Genomic DNA, 21,506 nt, shown 5'->3' on the forward strand with positions numbered 1-21,506 from the left:
TACTATGATGTATGTGCAGGTGCATGCTGGGTGTACTATTGAGTGTACATGTGCACGTATACTATGTTGCATATACTCTGACACGTATGACACGTGCATATATACTATGTGTATGCATGCACGTGCCATGTATGCTATGTGTATACCATGATGCATTTGCTTCCATGTGCTGCATATACTGTGACACGTGTATTATGACGTGTATGTATGCATGTATACTATGATGCATATGCATGCACATTCCACATATACTATAATGTGTATGTATGCAAGTATACTATGATGTATATATTATGACATGTATGTGTGTATGTATAGTATGATGTGTATGTGTGCATGTGCGTTTCTGTAAGATACACTCTTAGATGTGAAGAATGTTTTCAGAGACTGCAAATTGCTCTCCATAGACACCAATTCACCCACTAAACACATGAAAACCCCTTCCCAGCACTTACCACTGAGGAGTCTTAATCTTCTCAATGATTTTAATGATTTTTTTGCTGGCCAGGCATAGTAGCTCCCAGCTGTGATCCCAGCACTCTGGGAGGCTGAGGCAGGTGTTTTTCCTGAGCTCAGGAGTTTGAGACCAGCCTGAGCAGAGTGAGACTCTGTCTCTACTGAAAATAGAAAAACTAGCAGGGCACTGTGGCAGGCACATGTACTCCCAGCTACTTGGGAGGCTGAGGCAAGAGAATCACTTAAGCTTAAGAGTTTGAGGTTGCAGTGAGCTGTGGCACTACGGCACTATACCAAGGGCAACTGAGGCTTTGTTTCAAAAAAAAAAAAAAGTGCTTTTTGCCAAAATGTGCTTTCATAAGATCTCTCCACTTAGCCTGGCTCACCTGCCTGTGTTGCTTACTCCTCCATCCAACCAGCTGTCCGGCCATCTGTCCACCCACTGAATGTGTACCAAGAACACACTGAGGGCTGTCTCAGTGGAGGGGGCATCAGAGGTAGCAGAACCTCACATGGGCCTTGTGCATCCCCCTACCCCTTGCATAGCTAAGCTGTGGCCAGGATCAAGTCCATACCAAGGGAAATTTTATCTTCCTGGGGACACTAAAAGAGGCTAATTGGCCCCTACACAAAAGGTGGGCCTTCTCCATCACCCCAGGGCTATAGCCACCTGGACAGCATCATTTGGAAACAGGCCTGCTGTGGGTCAGCATCCTGTCCTTGTCACTCTCACCATCAGTTTTGCTGTCTCCATTCCTCCTCTGAGGAAATAGCTGGTAGAGATGAGGGCAACAGTGAGCACTGACTCCTGCCTGTCCACTGCACATAGCATGGAGAGCTGGAGGGACCCCAGCCATGCCCACTACTACACAGCACAGCTGAGGCCTCTGTGGTGGGCAGACTGATCCCTGTCAGTGCCCCACCGCTGGTGCTCTCCCCTACTGACCCTGTTCTCCATCCAGCAAGGCCAGTGATGGGAAGGTCGCCCCCAGATGCATGTGGCAGACTCCAAGGGTGCCTCTCTCCACCATTCCATTTGTCCACCAGGGGCCAGAGAGGCTCAGCATCCTCAGGCTCCTTAGCCCCATGAGACCCACCCAACTCTCCTGCCCTGCCAGGTCTGCCGTGGCCCCTGGAGCTGGTGGAAGTGGTGGTGGCCATCATGAGGCAGCATGAGCGGATTGCTGACGTGCAGCTGTGTGCCTGCTCCCTGCTGCTGCGCTGCCTGAGCCAAGGTGGGTGCCAGGTCAAATGGGTGGACATTCCCAGTGCCCGTGTCTCCCCACACCAGTTAATTGGGTGGTGTCTGACCCTCAGACAGCGCCCTGCTATGCCCACCCAACCCCTTCCAGCGAAGCAGAGAGGGCACAGGACAGAAGCCTGAGACAGAGGCTTCATTCCAAGCCTGCTTTTGGCCTCTCTGGGCCTGGACAAGTTTCCTGTCACTCTGTGTCCCAGCTATGAAATGAGCTGGACACAATGGGGTCCTCCATTGTGACCCTCAAGTTTGGTTTGTACCCCAGATGAGAAAGACGAGCTGATAGCCCAAGGACCTGGGCTCCAATACATCTTGGGGGCATTTAAAAAAAAAAAAAAAAGGTTGAATTTTGATTTTTATGCCAAATGAAATCATTGCCTTTCTAGTTTCAACCCTGAAGTTTTGATTTTCACTCATGTTCACACCTGGCAGCCCTGCCTTTTCCCTCAGGCCACAGCATCTGTGGGGTCCTGCTCTGGGCCAGGAGGCAGACCTGGGTTTCCTAAGTGCTGTCCCCCAGCAGGGGAGGGGGCTTGTGTGCCTTGTCTTTCCCCTCAGGCTAAGGGCCATCTTCTTCCTCCCCCTGAGCAGGGCTGCTGCGGGACCCAGAAGCTGAGGTGCCATGTGACAGTGCTGTCCTCTCCACCCTCCTGAGCACCCTGAAGAGCCACCCCAAACTGGAGCAGCTCACTGCCTCTATCTACAGCCTGCTGACCATCACCACCAGCCAGGGTGCGCCTGCAGCTACTACCTTCCCCCAGCAACAACCCGGGAATGGGGCTTGGGTTGGTGTGGGTACAGGTTGGCTGGACATGGTGGTGTGGGGCCTACTCCTGAGGCCATACAATTGCCAAGGCTGGTCGTTCCTTCCCCATCTTTTAGAGACAAGTCTCACTCTGTCGCCCTAGGTAGAGTACTGTGGTGTCATAGCTCACAGCAACCTCCAGCTCTTGGGCTTAGGCGATTCTCTTGCCTCAGCCTCCTGAATAGCCGGGACCCCAGGCGCCCGTCACAATGCCCAGCTATTTTTTTTGTTGCAATTTGGTTGGGGCTGGATTCAAACCCACCACCCTCAGTATATGGGGCCAGCACTCTACTCACTGAGCCACAGGCACTGCCAATTCCTTCCCCATCTTCTTTTTTTTTTTGCAGTTTTTGGTCGGGGCCAGGTTTGAACCCACCACCTCCAGCATATGGGCCTGGCGCCCTACTCCTTTGAGCCACAGGCACCACCCCCTTCCCCATCTTCATGACAAGCTTTTACTCCTGCAGCCAGTGGCTCCCAGCTGTGCCAGGCATGGCCTGGGACTTAACACCACTGTCTACTGCATCACCCCTTCTGGGAGGCTGAGGGCCAGTGACCCCATCCACCCCCACCCCTCCATTCCCTATAGCACACAAGGGCCGTGGGGAGGAGAGGGTCACACAAAGAGCACACAGGACCAGGCTGTGGGCTCCATGCCCCTCATCCACTTCGTGGGTAGTAGGCATTGTTCTCCCCAACAGGGGAAATTGGTCCCACAGATGGCAAGAGTCAGGGCTGCTGAGCCCCACCACTCTGTCCTTGCCACAGACTGTACAATACATTACACATCACTGGGTTCATTTGGGGGAGCAAAGGGTGGCACTGGGATTAGGCATAAGGTAGAGCCACTGGGCAGACTGCACACTGGCCATCCCACTGGAATAGGACCCAACCATGGTCCCATCTTGGAAGGCACAGGCCTGCTCCTTACGGCCTAGCAGGGGTAGCCACAGAGGCTAGACCTAGCCTTGTAATAGTGGCCCAGGAGCTGGATGGCTCCCTGAGGGCCAGGCCCATATCTCCTCATTTTCTAGTTCCACAAGTACAGGAGACCTGGCCCAGACCAGGTACTCAGGTCAAATGGGACTGCAGTGTCCAAGGACCAAAGATGGGGGAGCTGCTCTGGGAAGGCTTCCTGGAAGGGGACCCTCTGTTGTCCTCATTCCTGGTGTGCCCACAGCATCGGCCTTGGAGGAGCTGCAGAAGGCTGGGCTGTTCGAGCACATCCTAGAGCACCTGGACAGCTCTCGCAAGAACAGGGATATGTGCATCAATGGCCTGGGCCTGCTCTGGTCCCTCTTGGTGGATGGTGAGGGGCCTTCTGCCCGCTGACCTGATAGGGCTGACACCCCTCCCTCAGCTGCTCCCCCAACTGCTTCTGGCAGCCTTTGAAGGCCTCATGCCAATCCCCTGAACACTTGAGGATAGCTATAGCCTAAAAGAGGCTCTTCTAGGAGCTGGAAGCTGAAGCAGGGGATACCAAAGGGGGAAGAAAGGGAGGAAGAGTCACTTCAGGGCTGTCCGATGGGCAGACCCCTCTCAGATCCAGAACCTTCTGACCAGGATAATGTCCCAGGATTCCTTGGGCAGTCCTGGCTCCAGGTCAGCCTTGTTGTCCAGTGGTCTGTTCTGATTTTTGATTAACAATCAGGCCCCTGGCCTGTGCTGCCTCTCGTCATGGCTCTGAAGTGCCCAAGGGAAAGTGGGCTGCTAACCACAAAGCCTAGGAAACCCAAGACTTCCCAAACCTCTCCCAGGGGGGAATCCCTCTCCAGAAATTGGTGGTGTCAGGCCTCCTGCCCTTCCTCCTCTGAGGACATCTGACCGCTCCCCACCCCAGTGTCTGCTGTTGTCCTTGGCGGGAGGCAGCAGATGAGATATCTGCTCACATGCTTGTCCTGGCCCCAGCTGTCATTGTGGACAAGGACCCCCTGGAGAAGGCCCCGGCCCTCATCATCCAGGTGTTGGGCTCCTACCCCACGGATACAGAGATGGCTGAAGCCGGCTGCGCAGTGCTCTGGCTGCTCTCCTTGCTGGGTGAGCACTGAGGCCTTAGGAGCTGGGAGGAGTGGGCCGTGGACTCACCAGCAATGAGGCCCACCTGACCCGCTCGGCCCTGCAGGCTGCATAGGAGAGAGCCAGTTCGAGCAGGTGGCAGCAGTGTTCCTGCGAAGCATCCACCTATGCCAAGACAGAGTCCTGCTGGTGAACAACGCCTACCGGGGCCTGGCCAACCTGGCCAAAGTGTCAGGTGAGCCTGGGCTAGGAAGGGGCTGCCACCAGGGAGTGGAGGCAAAACCCAGCCCCTACCCTTGTCTATCTGCTGCCATAAACCAAAAAAAACAAAGTAAAAACCAGAAAGGAAAAGACATTAGAAATGATCTATAGTCCTACCATTCAGAAATAGCTATTGAGACTCCCACATGGATTTGAAGAACTTTGCTACTCAGGGCTATCATATGACTACCTCTCTGTCCTGAACACATGAGGCCTGCCTAATAATCCTTCATAGAGCACACCTGAAGCCTGGGACTGGCCAAGGTCCCCAGCTGGCTTATAGTGGGGGACTGATCCCACTCAGGTCATGGGCTCACCTTTTGTTCCATGCAGCCCTCCTCAGAACAGTGGCAACCACTGGGCTCCCTGTCTGGTCCTATCTCCTTTTATCCCACTCCTATTTGCTTAGCACCCCATGAGGTCCCATCCCAACTCTGTTCCAGGTTGGGGGGCCCAACCAGGCCTCTATCTGCTACTCAGCCATGGGATGGGCCTGGTGAAGGGAGTGGAGTGACCTTTCTTCCTGGGGAAAGTTCTTCCCTTTGACTCTCAGCTGCCACTTCCAGAGTTGGTGGCCTTCCAGGTGGTGGTGCAGGAGGATACCGGAGGCCTTGGCCTCATCAAGGAAACCTACCAGCTCTACAAGGATGACCCAGAGGTGGTAGAGAATGTTTGCATGCTGCTGGCTCACCTGGCTTCCTACAGTGAGAACCCCTTTCTGACCCCTTTCCCCTGCCATGGGAGCCAATGGTCAGAGGTGCCCTAGTCACAGCTCTGACAGGGAAAGTGGAAGGAGCCTGCAGAGCAGATTCGCCCCCCCACTCTGCAACCCTCTGGAATTTCCCTTCACCCAGCATCTTCTGCTGCCCACTGTGCACCAGGTGCCATACTGGCTAAGAGTGATGCAAAGGGCCCGGGAATCACAGGCACACCTGGGTGGGACCCTGCCTCATAGCCTCTGCTCCACCACAGAGGAGATCTTGCCAGAGCTGGTGTCCCAAGGAGTCCAGACCTTGGCCCAGGAGGTCCAGGAGCGCTTCACCTCCAGCCTGGTAAGTGGCAGCAGGAATTCCTGCTAACCCAGACTTTTCTGTGGAATGGCCTGATTGCCACATGTATAGTAGTAACTATTTTCCTATTATGTTATTCCTATGACTGGGCTAAAAATCAACCCAAAGGGGAGGGATAACCATACCCTCTCAAAGAAAGTTTCCTGTCCACCATCAGTGGATTAAAACACCCAAATAACTGCTTTGGACCCTGAACTGCCTATGAAAACTGGCTGCTTGCTTCCTCCTCCTAGGAGCTGGTTTCTTACGTGGAAAAAGTGCTCCTGAGGCTGGAGGTGGCCACACCCTCCACTGATGCTGGGCAGGAGGCAGGCCTCCCACCATAATAAGTACACTCTCCCCCTGCCCTAAGTGCCCATCCTTCCTTTCCCTGCCTAGGGAGGGAGGCAATGTTGCCCTGGGGGTTGGTGGGGTGTGGCAGAAGGAAGATGGTCACCAGGACCAGCAGGTTTATCTCTGAGCTGACTAATAAAGAGGCCCAAGACCAGTTCCTGGTGTGCCTTAGTTGTTTCAGTAGTAGGCCATGACTGGCCAGTGGGACACTTACCCCTGTCTATGTAGACCTCCCCCCTGCCTGGCCAGGCAGCCATCTGCACCCATAGTCCTTTCAGACTACTCCAATGAGGACAGTGCTAGGCCTCCACTGCACATTCAAAGTGCATCTGTGGGCTTGGCACCTGTGGCTCAAGTGGCTAAGGTGCCAGCCACATACACCTAAAGTGGCGGGTTCGAATCCCCAGCCCGGGCCTGCCAAACAACAATGACGGCTGCAACCAAAAAATGGCCAGGCATTGTGGCGGGCGCCTGTAGTCCCAGCTACTTGGGAGGCTGAGGCAGGAGACTCGCTTGAGCCCAGGAGTTGGAGGTTGCTGTGAGTGTGATGCCATGGCACTCTACCCAGGGGGATAGCTTGAGGCTCCGTCTCAAAAAAAAAAAAAAGAAAAAAAAACCAAAGTGCATCTGTGTTTATGTTCAACAGCACCCCAGTGGGCTGGCATTGTGTGTATGGCCATTGGGCAGCTTTATGCACTTGTGCTGGACTCCAGGCCCCAGACAGAGCCTCAAACCTGCAAAAAAGGCTGCAAGCTGCCCAGAGGCACTCACTTGGCTCCCAGCTTACAAAGCCCAAGGGCAGCATGTCCACCAACCTCCAGAAATAAAGTCCAAGTGACTGAGGTGCCTCATGTCACATGCTGTGAGAGAAGTTCTTGCTAGTCCTCACCTACCAGCTAATGCTGGGGCCAACTCAGATAAATGGGAGAAGGGAGCCCCAGCCCCAGGAGCCTCTCTGACAGTCCAAATGGCCATAGGAAATTATCCAGTGAGCAGCTGCTGTACCAGCCAGCTGCTCCTCAGGAGCAGACACTAGCCTGCGTCCTTCAGGTCCAGCAAACGCTGGCTTTGTCTCAGATCACCCAAGACGAGGGAGGAAAAAGGGCCTCCTTCAAGGAAGGTGCTGAGCACCCACGATGCTTTCTGCCTTTGGACCCAGGGTGAGTCCCACCAGAGTCCATCAGAGTCCAGCACCAAGCAGGCCGACAGCCCACACGTCCCATTCTACTCGGGTACTCAGCAGATGGTGGGGTTGCCGGGCTGCTTCCAACTTTCTTCCCTGCTACATCCCTGCCATCCTGCTCCCCAATACACATGGCAAGAAGGCCTCTTAGACCACAAGTCAACAGGAAGAAGTTCTCAGTAGCATGCATGCCATGCCCTGCCACAGCTGCTGCTTTGGGAGAGACGTGATGCACTCGTGCCTTGGTCAGGTGGCCTTAGGACCAAGGTGCTACTGCAGGACAGCAGAAGGTGCAGTGGCAGGGCCGAGTCTGTCAGGCAGCATCACTGCGGCTGTCGGGAGCCACCCCTGCAGGGTGTCTACCTCGTGCCAAGCTCTCCCACTCCTTCTTCACCATGGCGTAGAGTCTCATGGCCGTCTGGGCATCCTGAACCTGGGTGACACAGAGCAACTAAACCAGCAGGTGCCAACATGACCATGGGCCACCCAGAACCAGCCCCCATCACTGAGCCCTTCATGCCAGCCACTGAGCCAGACACCTGCAGGAGAGTGAGGGCGATAGGAAGCAGCAGGTGAGAAGCCCTGGCGGTCAGCACACCTCCATGACGCAGACCTCCTGTCTGCAGGAGAAGAAGCAGAAACCCAAAGAAGCCATGTAACAAATGTGTCACCTTTCTGAGTTCATCAGGTGGGGTTGGGGGTGGCAGGCTCAGACGGGGAGCAAAGGCCAGGCACATAGGCAAAAAAGGCCCAGAGCACTAAGACAGCACTGCTGAGGCTGACTCTGTCTGGCAGAAGCAGGGCTACCAGGGGCAAGAGTGGTGATGGTTATGAGGGGCCACCCAGTCTTAGTGGGCCTTCAATTTAGACTGGCAACTTTTTCTCTACTTACAACGTAACAGTTTGTGTTCAGTGTTAAATGTAAATATTTAGACTTGAATCAACATTTTCTATGCATGAACTGCTATTTCTGTTTTTTTTTTCATCAAAAGTCTTCCTAAAAAAGAAGGTGCTCAGGCATCACCTGTGTCGTCATCAGGTAACTCAAGCCTGGGTTTCCAGGTCAGGGATTGCCCCAATTCCCAAGGGTGTACTTACTGAACAATGCTCTGCCTGCTGGACCCTGATCCCCAGGATTTTCTCTGAAAGCAGCTTCAGGGATGGCCTTCCGCTCTGCCAAGGAAGAAGACAGCACACAGTGAGCTGGGTCAGGAGGCTCTGCAGACTTCCCAGGATCCACGCCACCAGCAGAGAGGAGATGGCAGCCGAGCCCCAACTCCTGAATCAGCCAACGGAGGAGGAAGACACCTGTCTTCCACCCTCAGGCCCCCTCTTACTGCAAGAGGGACAGCTGTCCCCTCAGCGACCTCTGGAGCAGAAACAACGGGGGCATCACGCTCTATTCAGTGAGCTGTCATAGTTGGAGTATAGAGGACTTGTCCTCCATCATACTCATTTACCTGAACTCTACTTTTATAATACCTTCCAGCTTTAAAGTTACAAAGAAAAACAAAAACAAAACAAAAACCTTTTAATCAACAAGTCAGCTACCAGGAGCCAGAGTCAACAGTGAGGTGAACCAGCAAAACAGAAGCCTGATGTGTGGAATCACATTCATTTTAAGTACCTGCACTTGACTTTTAAAAGGTTTATATTTCTGTGTGTCCCGAATCTTCTTTTTCGGATGATCCAGAAACAGCACCTAGAAGAAGATATAACAAAATCATTTTCATTTTTAGTTTGTATCTGGTGGACAGGATATTGAGGTAGCAGGATCACTTGAGCTCAGGAGTTCAAGGCCAGCCTGGGTGATAGAGTGAGACCCCATCTCTGGAAAAAACGGTTTGGCATGGTGCTCACACCTGTAATGCTGTGCTCTATATAGCCACCCTCCATGTATATACACTACTGGTTGCACACATGCTCCTTCACACTCTCTGGCATGCTCACACGCTCTCTGCCTGACTTCGTTCTGGCCTCCTGTGACCGGGTGGAGCACTACCCCCTGACTCATGGTACCCTCTGCCCAGGATGTTGGAGGTGTACTGAATTGATGCCTCCCATCAGGGTCACTGGGCAGGCTTCCAATGCCACAGCCAGGGACAGCAGTTGCAGGCTGACCAGCAGAGAGCACTCTCCAGTGTAGGTTTCCTGAGGGAGGGGGCCTGGTTAAGGTGGGACAGTTAGGTATTAGGCTGTCCACCGGGTCAAAAAAATGTCCTATGGGCTCAGCACCCATAGCACAGTGCTTACGGCACCAGCCACATACACCCAGGCTGGAGGGTTCGAACCCAGCCCAGGCCAGCTAAACAACAATGACAACTACAACAAAAAAATAGCCAGATGCTGTGGTGGGCACCTGTAGTCCCAGCTACTTGGGAGGCTGAGGTAAGAGAATCACTTAAGCCCAAGAGTTTGAAGTTGCTGTGAGCTGTGATGCCATAGCACTCTAAGGAGGGCAACACTGTGAGGCTATCTCAAAAAAAAAAAAAAAGTATCCTATGAAAGACACAATGTAACTTCACATCTGGGAAGACAAAGCTGCAGCCTCTCTGCTACTGGGACCCTGGTCTATGGCTTAGAACAAGTGTTTGGCACTGCACCTACAACACGGTAAGAACCAATGAACAGTATCTGGTGTCATTACTGGAGTGGTCCCTACACAGGACACACATTAAAAAAATTTTTTGACTCCCTGACTCCCATGATAACACTTCTGCTTTCAGAAAGTTGAGGGTGATAGTGTAACACGTAGGAGAGCCATCGCCCAGGTCCCGTGAGGCCCAGCACCTTGAGGTCATTATGCAGTGCATGTCCAACCAAAATCCTGCCCTTCAGCATTTCTGCCACTTCTTTCTGAACAACTTCAATTTCTTCCCCTAAAAAATCAAAACAAAGCAGCATTTTTCAGCAACATATAATTCATCGTCATTCTCCAAGGGGGAGGCCCCTCTCACCCCTGGTCATACCTAACACAACAGGCTGCAAAGCCACAAGGGGGGTGCCTGGAGCCACCACACCCACTAGGGAGAAGTGCCTCACAGACCTTAGCGGGGCAGCTGTGAGGGCCACTCTGGGGTGAGGATGTGTCTGCACACAGCCCAAGGCCTGCACAGGTGGAGTAAGCACTGGAACCACCGGGTAGAGCTATCTGATCTCGGTTTCCTAATGATAAACCACGGCCTGTGCATCATGTATTCCAAGTGGAAATGCAAATAAGACTGGCCCCCAGGGAGACATGCCCTACACCCATGCGCTCTGACTGCTTTCTGGGACCTTTTGGGATACCCTCTGGAGATTCAGAGACTGCCAGACCTCCCACTGTGTGAAACCCCTCCCTTTCCATCTCTTATACCCATAGGGAGGGGCTTCAGTGACCACATTCACACCATGTGACTCTGCCTGCTCCTGGCCAGAGCTGACCAGACCAAGGGTGGCCTGATCTGAGCAGGACCAGCCTCCCTCCCAAGAATGGAACCAGGGCAGGGCTGCCCTGGTGGCTGTGCATACCAGATAAAGCAGAGAAGGGCAGTGTGAGAGAGCACAGACAGATGCGGGGAGACCACCTGGCCTCGGGGCCTTCCTGGATGCCCTCGCCTCTTAACCCATACCCTCAGCCTTCAGCTGTATGACTAGGTCACTTCTTAAGGCCACCTCCCTGACCCAGGTTCCTGTTAACAAGCTGTCCTATTTCCACCCTCATGGCCCTACGGTTTTTTCTCAATGCTGTAGCCAGAGGGAACCTGCTAGAACTTAAGCCAAACCAGGACTCTCAGTGCTCACAATCTTGCCTCCCTAGCGACTCCCAGGGTCTATGGGATCCTATGATCTGCACCACCCCCCTTCCACAACTGTCCTCCTCATGACCCAATCCTCAGCCCAGAGGCCTCCTTCTGGTCCTCTAACACCCCACTGTGGCCCTACACTGCGCAGTACAAAGCCATTCAGGAACAGGTCCTGGTCCTAAAGCCTCCGAGGGTGCCTTTTGTGTGTCACAACCCATCACCCAGGGGAGATGAGATGTGTCAGGAATATTGAAACACTGATGTGATGAATGTTCCTGAACAGAAAAGGAAACAGAGAAGGTAGATCCAGTCACTACTTCCCCTTCTGCGTTTAGGACATACCCTGTCGGAGGTTCTCGGGCAGTATCCCGCTGACTGCTGTCCTATAGTCTGTCACAGGCTCAGTCGGCTTGATGTACTTGTCATAGACACATTTGCCATACTGGTTCACGATGGACACACGGGCAGCGATGCTCTCCTCCCCCTTGGGGCCCACGCCCACCATTTCACAGTCCATGGCTAAGGCCTTGGTCAGGCTGAAGGGAAATCAAAGGTTCCAGCTTAACAAACACTGCAGGATCTAGGTCACACCTGAAGGATGACCACAGACTAAGTGTTGCACAGAAAAAGCTCAGTGCCTATCACTACCATGTGACAAGTGGTATGTCATAGTTCTTAGCAGGATCCTAGGAGGTACTGCCCACTCAATTAGAAAGGGAAACATCCTCTTTCCTGCAGAATCCCCTCTAAGGCTGAGTGAATGCCCAAGTTCAGCATACCCGCCAAAGGCCTGCTCCTTCACAAGCGTGACACTGCTTTTGCTCTGACCCAGCTGCCTTCTTGCTATCTTGGCTGCCTCTGGGCCTAGGGCAGCTTCGATATCCACTGGGTCCACATCGTCAAACCAGATGTCTTCCCTAAAAGACAAAAACAAGATCAGGCTGACCACCAGAAGGCTCTGGTCCAGCCACTGGAGCAGCACCCTATGGTGCCAACAGTTGGCAGACACAGGTGGCTGGAGGGGATGAACGGAATCTGCTCCTCTCACAGTTGGGCTCCAGATGCCCAGCTGCTGGTGTCATTTTGATCATCTCAGAGCTTTCTTTTCATTGTTTTTCTTTTTATTTAGAAAATATGCTCATTATTTAAGATTTAGGAACTATAAACATAAAGAACATAAAATAGAAATATGTAACATACCACCCAGATGTACTAATTGCTAACGTTTCCTTTTTAATTATAAAAGTAATAGGTTCATTTTCAAACAATCAAAAAATACAGATAAACATGATGACTATAAATGGAAACACAGAACTCCACCAAGGTACACGACCACTACCATCTTGGTCTCACCCTCTGCATTTGGAAGCCCACACAGGTATAAACACCTGTCTACCCAATTTTGTCTCTTGGGCTCAGCTTAAATGTTATTTCCCCGAAATGCTCTTTCCAGTCCCCCCAAGAGGACATGTTTCTCTTGCCAAGTGCTCCCTTGACCTTCCCCCTCATGAACTTATCCCGAGGAGCACGACTGCCTTGCTGAATGCTCTTCCCAACAGCCAGCCTAGGAGGCGGCACTCACCTGTCCTCTTGACACTTCAGCAATTGTGTCCTGAATACCTGGGTGACACGAAGCCAGCCTCTGACTTACAAGTATATTACCTCCAGCCAACTCATTCAGAGACAGCCACTGGTCCCTGGTCCTCCTCATGGGGATGACCACCACAGTGTTTGTTAACTGATCACCTGGCACTGAGTGAGCTACATCTCACCAACATCTTAGAGACACTACAGATGATGACACTGAGGTGCAGAGGATGTCAAGAACTTGCCTCAAACCCCCCAACTGGCAAGAAGCAGGGACGGGTCTCACATTCCAGCCTTCTTGGGTTCAGAGTCTTTCATTCCAAAAATTGTCACTGGTTGCACCTAAAAGCCAAGCTCTGTGCTAAGCTTAGAAACTGTAGCAGTGACCATGAGACAAGCCCTGCTTTCAGTGTGCTCATGCTCAGAGAGAAAGCAAACAGCAAGTAAACAAAGACACAGATGGCATCAGGGTGAGAGCATGGAGAAAGTACAGTGGGGCTATCCTGTCACCTGGTCTCTGCAGGGAGACAGGTCTAAGCCAATAAAGCCTCTATGCCTTTATTGTCAGTGGTAAGGAAGACTGAGGCTAGGGTGGCAGGAGCCATGCCAGTGACCACAGCTGAGACTCAGATGCTGGCAACGCTGACACTTACTCAGTGGGTGGGGTGGGGGCTGAGGCTGCTGCCTCCTTAGCTTTCCGCTTCTTATGCTTGATACCCCCTCGTTTTGTAGCGATGTCATTATCTGCCCTTTTCTTGGCTCCCTTCATATCATGTGCTGCTCCACTGGCCTTCACAGCAGGTGCTGGCATCTTCCTGTCTATCTTGGACCCTGTAGGAACAGAGCCTGTGGTAGCCTCTTGGTCTTCTGTCGCCACGTCATCTGAGGTTTCTTTTCTGTTTTGCTGGATAATCTCAGACTGCTTTTGGGAAACCATCTGAGAGATAACAAGAGGCTTCTCTGGAGCCTGTGATTTTTGTTTCAGCAGCTATTAGGACCAAAAATAAAAGACATGCTACATTTTAATTTGGAAATTATACACAACAGGATGAAAAACCTGTATGAGGTATACAAACACACACACATCAGTCACATCCACAGGCCCTTCCTATAGCATCACTGAAATTCGTTTTTTGTTGTGTTGTTTTTTTTTTTTTTTTTAAACAGTCTTACCTTGTCACTCTTGGTAGAGTGCCCTGGTGTCACAGCTCACAGTAACCTCAAACTCTTGGGCTCAAGTGATTCTCTTGCCTCAGCCTCACAAGTAGCTGGGTCTACAGGCACCCGCTACAGTGCCCAGCTATTTTTAGAGATAGGGTCTCACTCTTGCTCAGGCTAGCGTCAGATTCCTGAACTCAGGCAATCCACCCACCTCAGCCTCCAAGTGTGCTGGGAATCCAGGGATAAGCCACCATGCCCAGCTGAAATTTGTTTCTAAATGGTTTGGAAAAATCTATTTTTCATTCTCACCCACAAGTCACTTGTGGGAAAATGCTATTTCTTTGCTTAGTACATAATTTTACACCTGTTCTTTCATTCCTACACAATTTCAAACTTATATTCTATACTTCACATACCTATCTGAGTGACTACACATCACAGACTGCTTCACTGAGAGGATGATAAGCAACCTTTTTTTAACTTTTGTTTGTTTGTTTGTTTTTTTGAGACTGTCACCCTGGGTAGAATGCCATAGTGTCACAGCTCACAGCAACTTCAAACTCTTGGGCTTAAGCAATTCTCTTGCCTCAGCATCCCAAGTAGCTGGGACTATAGACATCTGCTACAATGCCCGGCTATTTTGTTGTTGTTGCAGTCATCACTGTTTGTGTTTTTAGCTGGCCCAGGCCGGGTTTGAACCCACCAGCCTCAGTGTATGTGGTTGGTGCCCTACCCACTGAGCTACAGGTGAATCCTTTTTTTAAAGACAGAGTCTCACTCTATTGCCTGGCTAGAGTACAGTAGCTTCACCATGGCTCACTGAAACCTCAAACTCCTGGGCTCCAGTGATCCTCCTGGCTCAGCCTCCCAAGTAGTTGGACTATAGGTACATGCTGCGATGACCAGCTAATTTTTCTGGGTTTTGTAGAGACAAGGTCTTGCTCTTACTAGGCTGGTTTCAAACTCCTGAGCTCAGGCAAGCCTCCCGCCTCAGCATCCCAGAGTGCTAGGATTATAGGTGTGAGTCACTGTGCCTGGCCTTCTTCTTTTTAAGATGCAGGGTCTCGCTTTATCCCCCAGCCTGGAGTGCTGTGGTGTAATCATAGCTCAGTGCAACCCCAAACTCCTGGACTCAAGGGATCCTCCCTCCTCAGCTTCCCAGAGCGTTAAGATTACAGGTGTGAGCCACTGTCCCTGGTGTCTTTTCTCACTTGATTTAGTTTTAGAGTTACTTCTCTCACAGCTTAGACCAACACTCTGGTGTGTGGAAACCATTTCCTTCAGAAGACCTCTTGGTTTGTTATTGGGGTGTGTTCAAGGAATGAAAAGCTCCTTTCAAACTGGAGGTGGCTGAAGAACAGGTGGCAAACACAGCTCACCTCTCACCCAAGGAAAGGCTCTCTGCAGCCTGGATGCTCAACTTCCTCCTGTGCCCACATCCCTAGCTGGGTTCTTCTCAACCTGAGTTAAGACCCTGGTATATAGCAAGTAGCTGAGAGATGACAAGATTTCTCTTACCTGTTCCCATAAAGCTGAAGTTTTCCCTATAGCAAACACCCCTTCCATTTACTTATACTGCTTGTCTATCTTGGGAGGAGGCAGAGATAGTTCTCAAGAAATCATAGAGGCTCGGTGCCTGTGGCTCAAGCGGCTATGGCGCAAGCCACATACACCTAAGGTGGCGGGTTCGAATCCCCAGCCCGGGCCCGCCAAACAACAATGATGGCTGCAACCAAAAAATAGCCAGGCATTGTGGCGAGCGCCTGTAGTCCCAGCTACTTGGGAGGCTGAGGCAGGAGACTCGCTTGAGCCCAGGAGTTGGAGGTTGTCTGTGAGCAAGGGTGGGGCCGCGGCACTCTAGCAGGGGGATAGCTTGAGGCTCTGTCTCAAAAAAAAAAAAAGAAGTCATAGAAATGGCTGGCGCCCGTAGCGTAGCAGTTATGGTTTCGGTCACATACGCCAAGGTTGGCAGGTTTGAACTTGGCCCAGGCCAGCTAAACAACAACGACAAGTACAACAAAAAAACAGCCAGGTGATGTGACGGGCGCCTATAGTCCCAGCTACTTGGGAGGCTGAGGCAAGAGGATCACTTAAGCCTAAGAGTTGGAAATTGCTGTGAGCTGTGACACCACAGCACTCTACCAAGGGTGGCATAGTGAGACTGTTGTCTCAAGAAAAAAAAAAGAGAGAGAAATCACAGAGAACTTGTGGTTGCCTGTGGGAAGCATATGGCCAATGTTTGTCAATATAGGAACATTATTAAGAATGTCCATCTTAAGGTAGCAGGCAGAGTGACAAGAGGCTCATGAATTTCTCTATTGTATATAGCAGCACCTCAGGATACAAAATCAATACCCACAAATCAGAAGCCTTTGTATACGCCAATAATCGTCAAGCCAAGAACAAAATCAAAGACCCTATTCCTTTTACAATAGCACCAAAAAAGATGAAATACCTGGGACTATATCTAACAAAGATGTGAAAGATCTCTATAAAGAGAATTATGAAACTTTCAGAAAAGAAATAGCAGAAGATGTCAACAAATGGAAGAACATACCATGCTCATGGCTGGGAAGAATCAACATTGGTAAAATGTCCATACTACTCAAAGCAATCTACAGATTGAATCCAATCCCCATCAAAGTACCAATGTCATACTTTAAAGATCTTGAAAAAATAGTACTTTGATTCATATTGAACCAGAAAAAAAACCCAAATAGTAAATACAGTTCTTAGAAATAAAAACAATTCTGGAGGCATTACATTGCCAGACTTCAGATTATATTACAAGGCTACTGTGATCAAAACAGCATGGTATTGGCACAAAAATAGAGATGTAGATCTATGGAACAGGATAGAGAACCTAGAGATGAACCCAGCCACATATCATCATTTAATCTTTGCTAAGCCTAACAAAAACATGCAACGGGGAAAAGAATCTTTATTTAACAAATGGTCTTGGGAAAACTGGTTGTCCACATGCAGAAGACTGAAACTGGACCCACACCTCTTACAAGTGACAAAAATTGATTCCTGCTAGATAAAAGATTTAAATTTAAGACATGAAACAATAAAAGTTCTAGAAGAGAGTGTGGGGAAAACACTTGAAGATACTGGCCTGAGAAAAAACTTTATGAGGAATACAACCCCCACCCCAAGCAATTGCAACAACACCAAAAATAACTGGGACTTGATCAAGCTAAAAAGTTTTTGCACAGCTAAAACAGAGCAAATAGCCCTCAGAATGGGAGAAGGTTTTTGCATGTTATGAACCTGACAAAGGCCTGATAACTAGAATCTACAGAGAACTCAAATTAAACAATAAGAAAAGTACAAACAACCCTCCCTATAAGTAGGCAAGGGACTTGAACAGAAACTTCTGTGAGGATGACAGATGAATGGCCAACACATGAAAAAATGCTCATCGTCTTTAAACATCAGAGAAATGCAAATTAAAACCACTCTAGGATATCACCTAACCCCAGCAAGATTAGTCCACATCACAAAGTCCCAAAACATCAGATGCTGGCATGGATATGGAGAGAAGGGAACACTGCTACACTGCTGGGGGGATTGCAAACTAATACAGCCTTTTTGGAGAGAAGTATGGAGAATCCTCAAAGATCTAAAAGTAGATTTTTCCAGCCCTGTGCCCATAGCATAGTGGTTATAGCATCAGCCACATACACCAAGGGTGGCACTTTGGAACCCAGCCCCAGCCAGCTAAACGACAACTGCAACAAAAAATAGTTGGGCATTGTGGTGGGTACTTGTAGTCCCAGCTACCTGGGAGGCTGATGCAAGAAAATTGCTTAAGCCCAAGAGTTTGAGGTTGCTGTGAGCTGTGACGCCATAGTACTCTACTAGGGGTGACAGAGTGAGACTGTCTCAAAAAAAAAAAAAATATATATATATATATATATGTATATATAAAAATAAAAAATAAAAGTAGATTTTCCAGAGTGAGACCCTGTCTCTAAAAATAGCCAGTTATTTAAATAGATGCCTGTAGTCCCAGCTACTTGGAGGCTGAGGCAAGATAATCACTTGAGCCCAAAAGTTTCCGGTTGCTGTCAGCTATGACACCGCAGCACTCTAGCAAGGGTGATAAAGTGAGACTGTTTCAAAAAAAAAAAAAAAAAAAAAAGGAAAGAAAAGAAAAAGTTCTCTATTCTCTCTTAGTCACTCTGAGGCTCCATAACACACTCCAGAACATGAAGGTCAACAGCAGTCAAGAGAACAAACTCATAACTCTGCACTGCACCCCAGTCCTGACATTTCCTAGTGGTGTGACCTGAAGCCAAGTTTCTGAAGTTGTGTGTGCCTCAGTTTCTTCATCTAAAAAACCAGGCTAGTATTAACTAACTCCAAAAGACATAGTAAGAAGGGGTGTGAAGCCCACGGAAGAGTATGTGGCAGAGCTACCTGCACAGAAGCACAGCGCACTCCTGCCTAGAAAGGCAGGTGGCACAGCCAGCATCAAAAGCAGGACTCCAGGGTGAGCCTGCTGGGTTTCCAGCTGCAACCTTAGATGAACTTAATCTTTCCAGGCCTATTCCCACATAGAGGTGATAAAAGTATCTACCTCACATTGATGGGGACTACTTAAGAACCCACATGCAGACCAGAGCGTTGCACATTTTAATAGCTCAAAAACTGGTCCCTGAAATCCCTAGGAGAGTCTGCTTCTGTGTGTTTGTGTCTGAATCACACTGGGTCTCCCTGCCTCACTCCACCTCTGTCTCCGTAGGTATGCGCCTCTCTCTGGGGGCGGGGGGTTATCTTAAGCCTCTTCCCCTCTCTCTTTCCTTCCACTCCTGTTAACCTGGGAGGAAAAAAAAACTAGAGTGGTTGTCAGGACTGGTCCTCATGCCAGTGATCCCAGCACTCTGGGAGGCTGAGGCTCGTGCATTGCTTGAGCTCAGAAATTGGAGACCAGCTTGAGCAACAGCCAGACACCGTCTCTACCAAGAATAGAAAAAATTAGCGGGACATTGAATTCAGGAGTTGGAGACCCTGTCTCTACAAAAAAGTAGAAAAATTACCTGAGAGTAGTGAAATGCACCTGTAGTACCTGCTACTGGGGAGACTGAGGCCGGAGGATCACTTGAGCCCAGGAGCTAGAGGTTTGCTGTGAGCAAGGGTGGGGCCGCGGCACTCTAGCCTGAGCGACAGACTGAGACCCTATCTCAAAAACTATATAACTGGGGCGGTTCTCATCAATGAACAATAATTGCCAGAATCGTCTGCATCGCGTCTGCGGTGGGCTTGGCCCCCCTCAGCTGACCACTTGCGAGGTCCTCTCTGGGGCCAAGCCGTTCCCGTCCTGGCATCGCCCAGTGACCCACCAAAGGCCTCGGGAAATGTGAGGCAGGAGGCGCGGCGGTCCCAGGTCTCACCTCTAGCAGCGCCTTCCAGTTTCGAGAAAAATCTTCTGGTGCCTTGGGCGGCCGCACCACAACACTGTCGGCGCTTGGCGGCCTCCTGTGTAATCCGTTCGCTCTGTTTTTCCAGAACCGTTTTTGCTTGTTTTTCTTCCGAGTGAGCTTCCTGACAAGCCCGGAATCAGCCGCGGGGCTGCTCGGGGAGCGCGCGGGGACCTTCCCCCTCACCATCCCGGCGCCTGCAGGGGCTCTCGGCCCGGACACTCCCGGGTCCCTTCTCAGCACAAGTCCCCGCGCACGCTGGCCCCGGAAGCGGCCCCCACGCGTCCCGCGCGCCACTACACGCGCATTCCAGGCCCGGAAGTGCTCGTGTCTCCGCGACCGGCTGGAAACTGGAGCCCCGCCTATTGGTTCCATGCGTTCTGCAAGTCCTAATGGGAAGGGAGCCGCCACCCCAGTGAGTATCGTCCACCGTCAGCGCCCGAAGGTCTGGTTGGGCTAAGCCCGGGGTCTCACCGACATCCGGGATGGGGATGAGAAGTGCAGACATCGGAAGCGAGCTGGGAGCAGCTGTCGCTGTCGCTTCTGCGGAGCGCGCGGGTGCCGGTGCTCAGCACGAACGCTTATTCCGTCCAGGGGCTTGCACTTGAAATATGCCCGAGGCTGTGCTTACCCGCTAGTGGGAGCTGCCGGCCAGCAGGCTGCAGCCTTGCATGAGAAATAAAGCTGTCCTGCCCCATTGTGTGCGGGTCATGATTTTTCAGTTTACATGAAGTTTGCAAAATTTATCAGGCCCAGAGAGATGTGAGCAGGAGGTATCAGTAACATCCCTGAGCCCATGCCCCAGGGAAATTAAAGGCACTTAGAATTTTTTTTTCCTTCCCTGTAGTCTCCAGACTACCTGATAAATTTCCTAAAATTGTTACTGATACCGGAATTTCATCTTCAGTAGGTTCTTGGTCTCGGTGATTCGAAGAATGAATGAATCCATGGACCACAGATCAGTGGTAAGACAGGAATTTTTTACAGAAAAGAGTACAAAAACACCAAAGCTCCCAGCAGGGAGAGAAAAGCTCGCGCTCCCTCGCTCTCGCTCTCTCTCGCGCGCGCTCTCTCTCTCTCTCTCTGTCTCCGGACTCTTTGTCTAGGGACTCTTTGTCTATATATAGTCGCATGGGGTCCTCTGTAGTTACATTTAGGGGGACTCGGTATTTAGCGTGTCTGGAACATGTCTGGGTCGTGATTGAATGCCTACAATCCCTTTCATTTCCAGGCCTAGGAAATGGGGGTTCCCTGTTCAGCCGCAAGTGCAAGAGGAGGGAAACCTAAGGTGCTCCCCAGCAGTTGTCTGGCCTCTCCGGCTACTGGAGCCTCCTGCGGGGTGGGGGTGGGGGGCTGCCTACCCTCCAGCCCGCTGGTTCCTTCGCCACCGCACCAACAACGCCAAGGCAGAGGTAGCCGGTCCCCCCTCCCTCCCCGCCTTCAAAGCTCCACCGAACTGGCTGAGTGCCACCTGTCCTGTATCATTACCTCTGTAACCGCCTCAATTTGGTTCATAGTTTTTGTTTTGTTTTGTTTTTGAGACAAGGTCTTGTTTGTTGCCCAGACTAGAGTCCAGTGCTATGATCATAGTGCACTGCAGCTTCAAACTCCTGGGCTCAAGTGATCCTCTCCCTCAGCTTCCCAAAGCCCTGGGATTATGGGCACATACCACCAAGCCAGGCCTGGTTCTTCTTCTTATTATTCTTCTTTTTTTTTTTTTTCTATTTTTAGTAGAGACAGGGACTCGCTTTTTGCTCAGGCTGGTCTTGAACTCGTGAGCTCAAGCTATCTACCCACTTCGGCCTCCCAGAGTGCTAGGATTACAGGTGTAAGCTTTTTTTTGAGACAGAGTCTCAAGCTGTCGCCCTGGGTAGACTGCGGTGGCCTCAGAGCTCACAGCAACCTCAAACTCTGGGGCTTAAGTGATTCTACAGTCCTAAGTAGCTGGGACTGCAGGTGTCCACCACAATGCCTGGATATTTTTTGTTGCAGTTGTCATTGTTGTTTAGCTGGCCCAGGCTGGGTTGGAACCCACCAGCCTCTGTGTATGTGGGCTGGCACCCTACCCAGTGAGCTACCAGTGCCTCCAGGAGGAGTTCATTTTTGTGCAACAAAGTTGTGACTTGTTCTTGGTTGCCTGGGAACCCCCAGGTTAAATGTCACAT

At 50.8% G+C, this 21,506-nt stretch overlaps 2 protein-coding genes across 4 annotated transcripts in view; one reads left to right on the forward strand and one right to left on the reverse strand.

The window, feature by feature from the left end:
• The window catches only part of STKLD1 (serine/threonine kinase like domain containing 1), a 28,817-nt gene extending 22,471 nt beyond the window's left edge, over positions 1-6,346 (forward strand). For both annotated transcript variants that reach the window (XM_012808222.2, XM_023516103.1), the window contains 8 exons: positions 1,575-1,691; positions 2,306-2,446; positions 3,700-3,828; positions 4,428-4,556; positions 4,642-4,770; positions 5,363-5,500; positions 5,769-5,848; positions 6,100-6,346. In XM_012808222.2, the coding sequence (XP_012663676.1) occupies positions 1,575-1,691; positions 2,306-2,446; positions 3,700-3,828; positions 4,428-4,556; positions 4,642-4,770; positions 5,363-5,500; positions 5,769-5,848; positions 6,100-6,192 (956 nt within the window). In that variant the 3' untranslated portion in view covers positions 6,193-6,346. The remainder of the gene's footprint in view (positions 1-1,574; positions 1,692-2,305; positions 2,447-3,699; positions 3,829-4,427; positions 4,557-4,641; positions 4,771-5,362; positions 5,501-5,768; positions 5,849-6,099) is intronic.
• Positions 6,347-6,816: 470 nt separating this feature from the next.
• REXO4 (REX4 homolog, 3'-5' exonuclease) lies at positions 6,817-19,587 on the reverse strand. Of its 2 annotated transcripts, none has more exons than XM_012808225.2 (8): positions 19,315-19,587; positions 13,408-13,742; positions 11,947-12,084; positions 11,510-11,703; positions 10,173-10,261; positions 9,010-9,084; positions 8,481-8,555; positions 6,817-7,815 (listed from the first exon to the last, which is right to left on the reverse strand). In XM_012808225.2, the coding sequence occupies exons 1-8, from the start codon at positions 19,528-19,530 to the stop codon at positions 7,696-7,698; spliced, it is 1,242 nt and encodes a 413-aa protein (XP_012663679.1). In that variant the 5' UTR covers positions 19,531-19,587; the 3' UTR covers positions 6,817-7,695. The 2 variants fall into 2 exon arrangements, with proteins under 2 accessions (XP_012663679.1, XP_012663678.1); XM_012808224.2 differs by having other exon boundaries at positions 6,817-7,921.
• Positions 19,588-21,506: the final 1,919 nt, after the last annotated feature.

The sequence above is a fragment of the Otolemur garnettii genome, unplaced genomic scaffold, assembly GCF_000181295.1.
Source record: "Otolemur garnettii isolate 467f Iridium unplaced genomic scaffold, OtoGar3 scaffold00087, whole genome shotgun sequence".
NCBI classification, from domain to species: domain Eukaryota; kingdom Metazoa; phylum Chordata; class Mammalia; order Primates; family Galagidae; genus Otolemur; species Otolemur garnettii.

What these genes read in the sequence shown, in the direction of transcription:
- REXO4 (XM_012808224.2), bottom strand. Translation starts at nt 19,530, where the DNA reads ATGGTGAGGGGGAAGGTCCCCGCGCGCTCCCCGAGCAGCCCCGCGGCT. An exon ending in GCCCCCACCCCACCCACTGA is followed by an intron (nt 12,085 to 13,407) that starts GTAAGTGTCAGC and finishes TTTGTCTTTTAG; the next exon opens with GGAAGACATCTGGTTTGACG. An exon ending in CTTTTAAAAGTCAAGTGCAG is followed by an intron (nt 8,556 to 9,009) that starts GTACTTAAAATG and finishes CTTCCTTGGCAG; the next exon opens with AGCGGAAGGCCATCCCTGAA.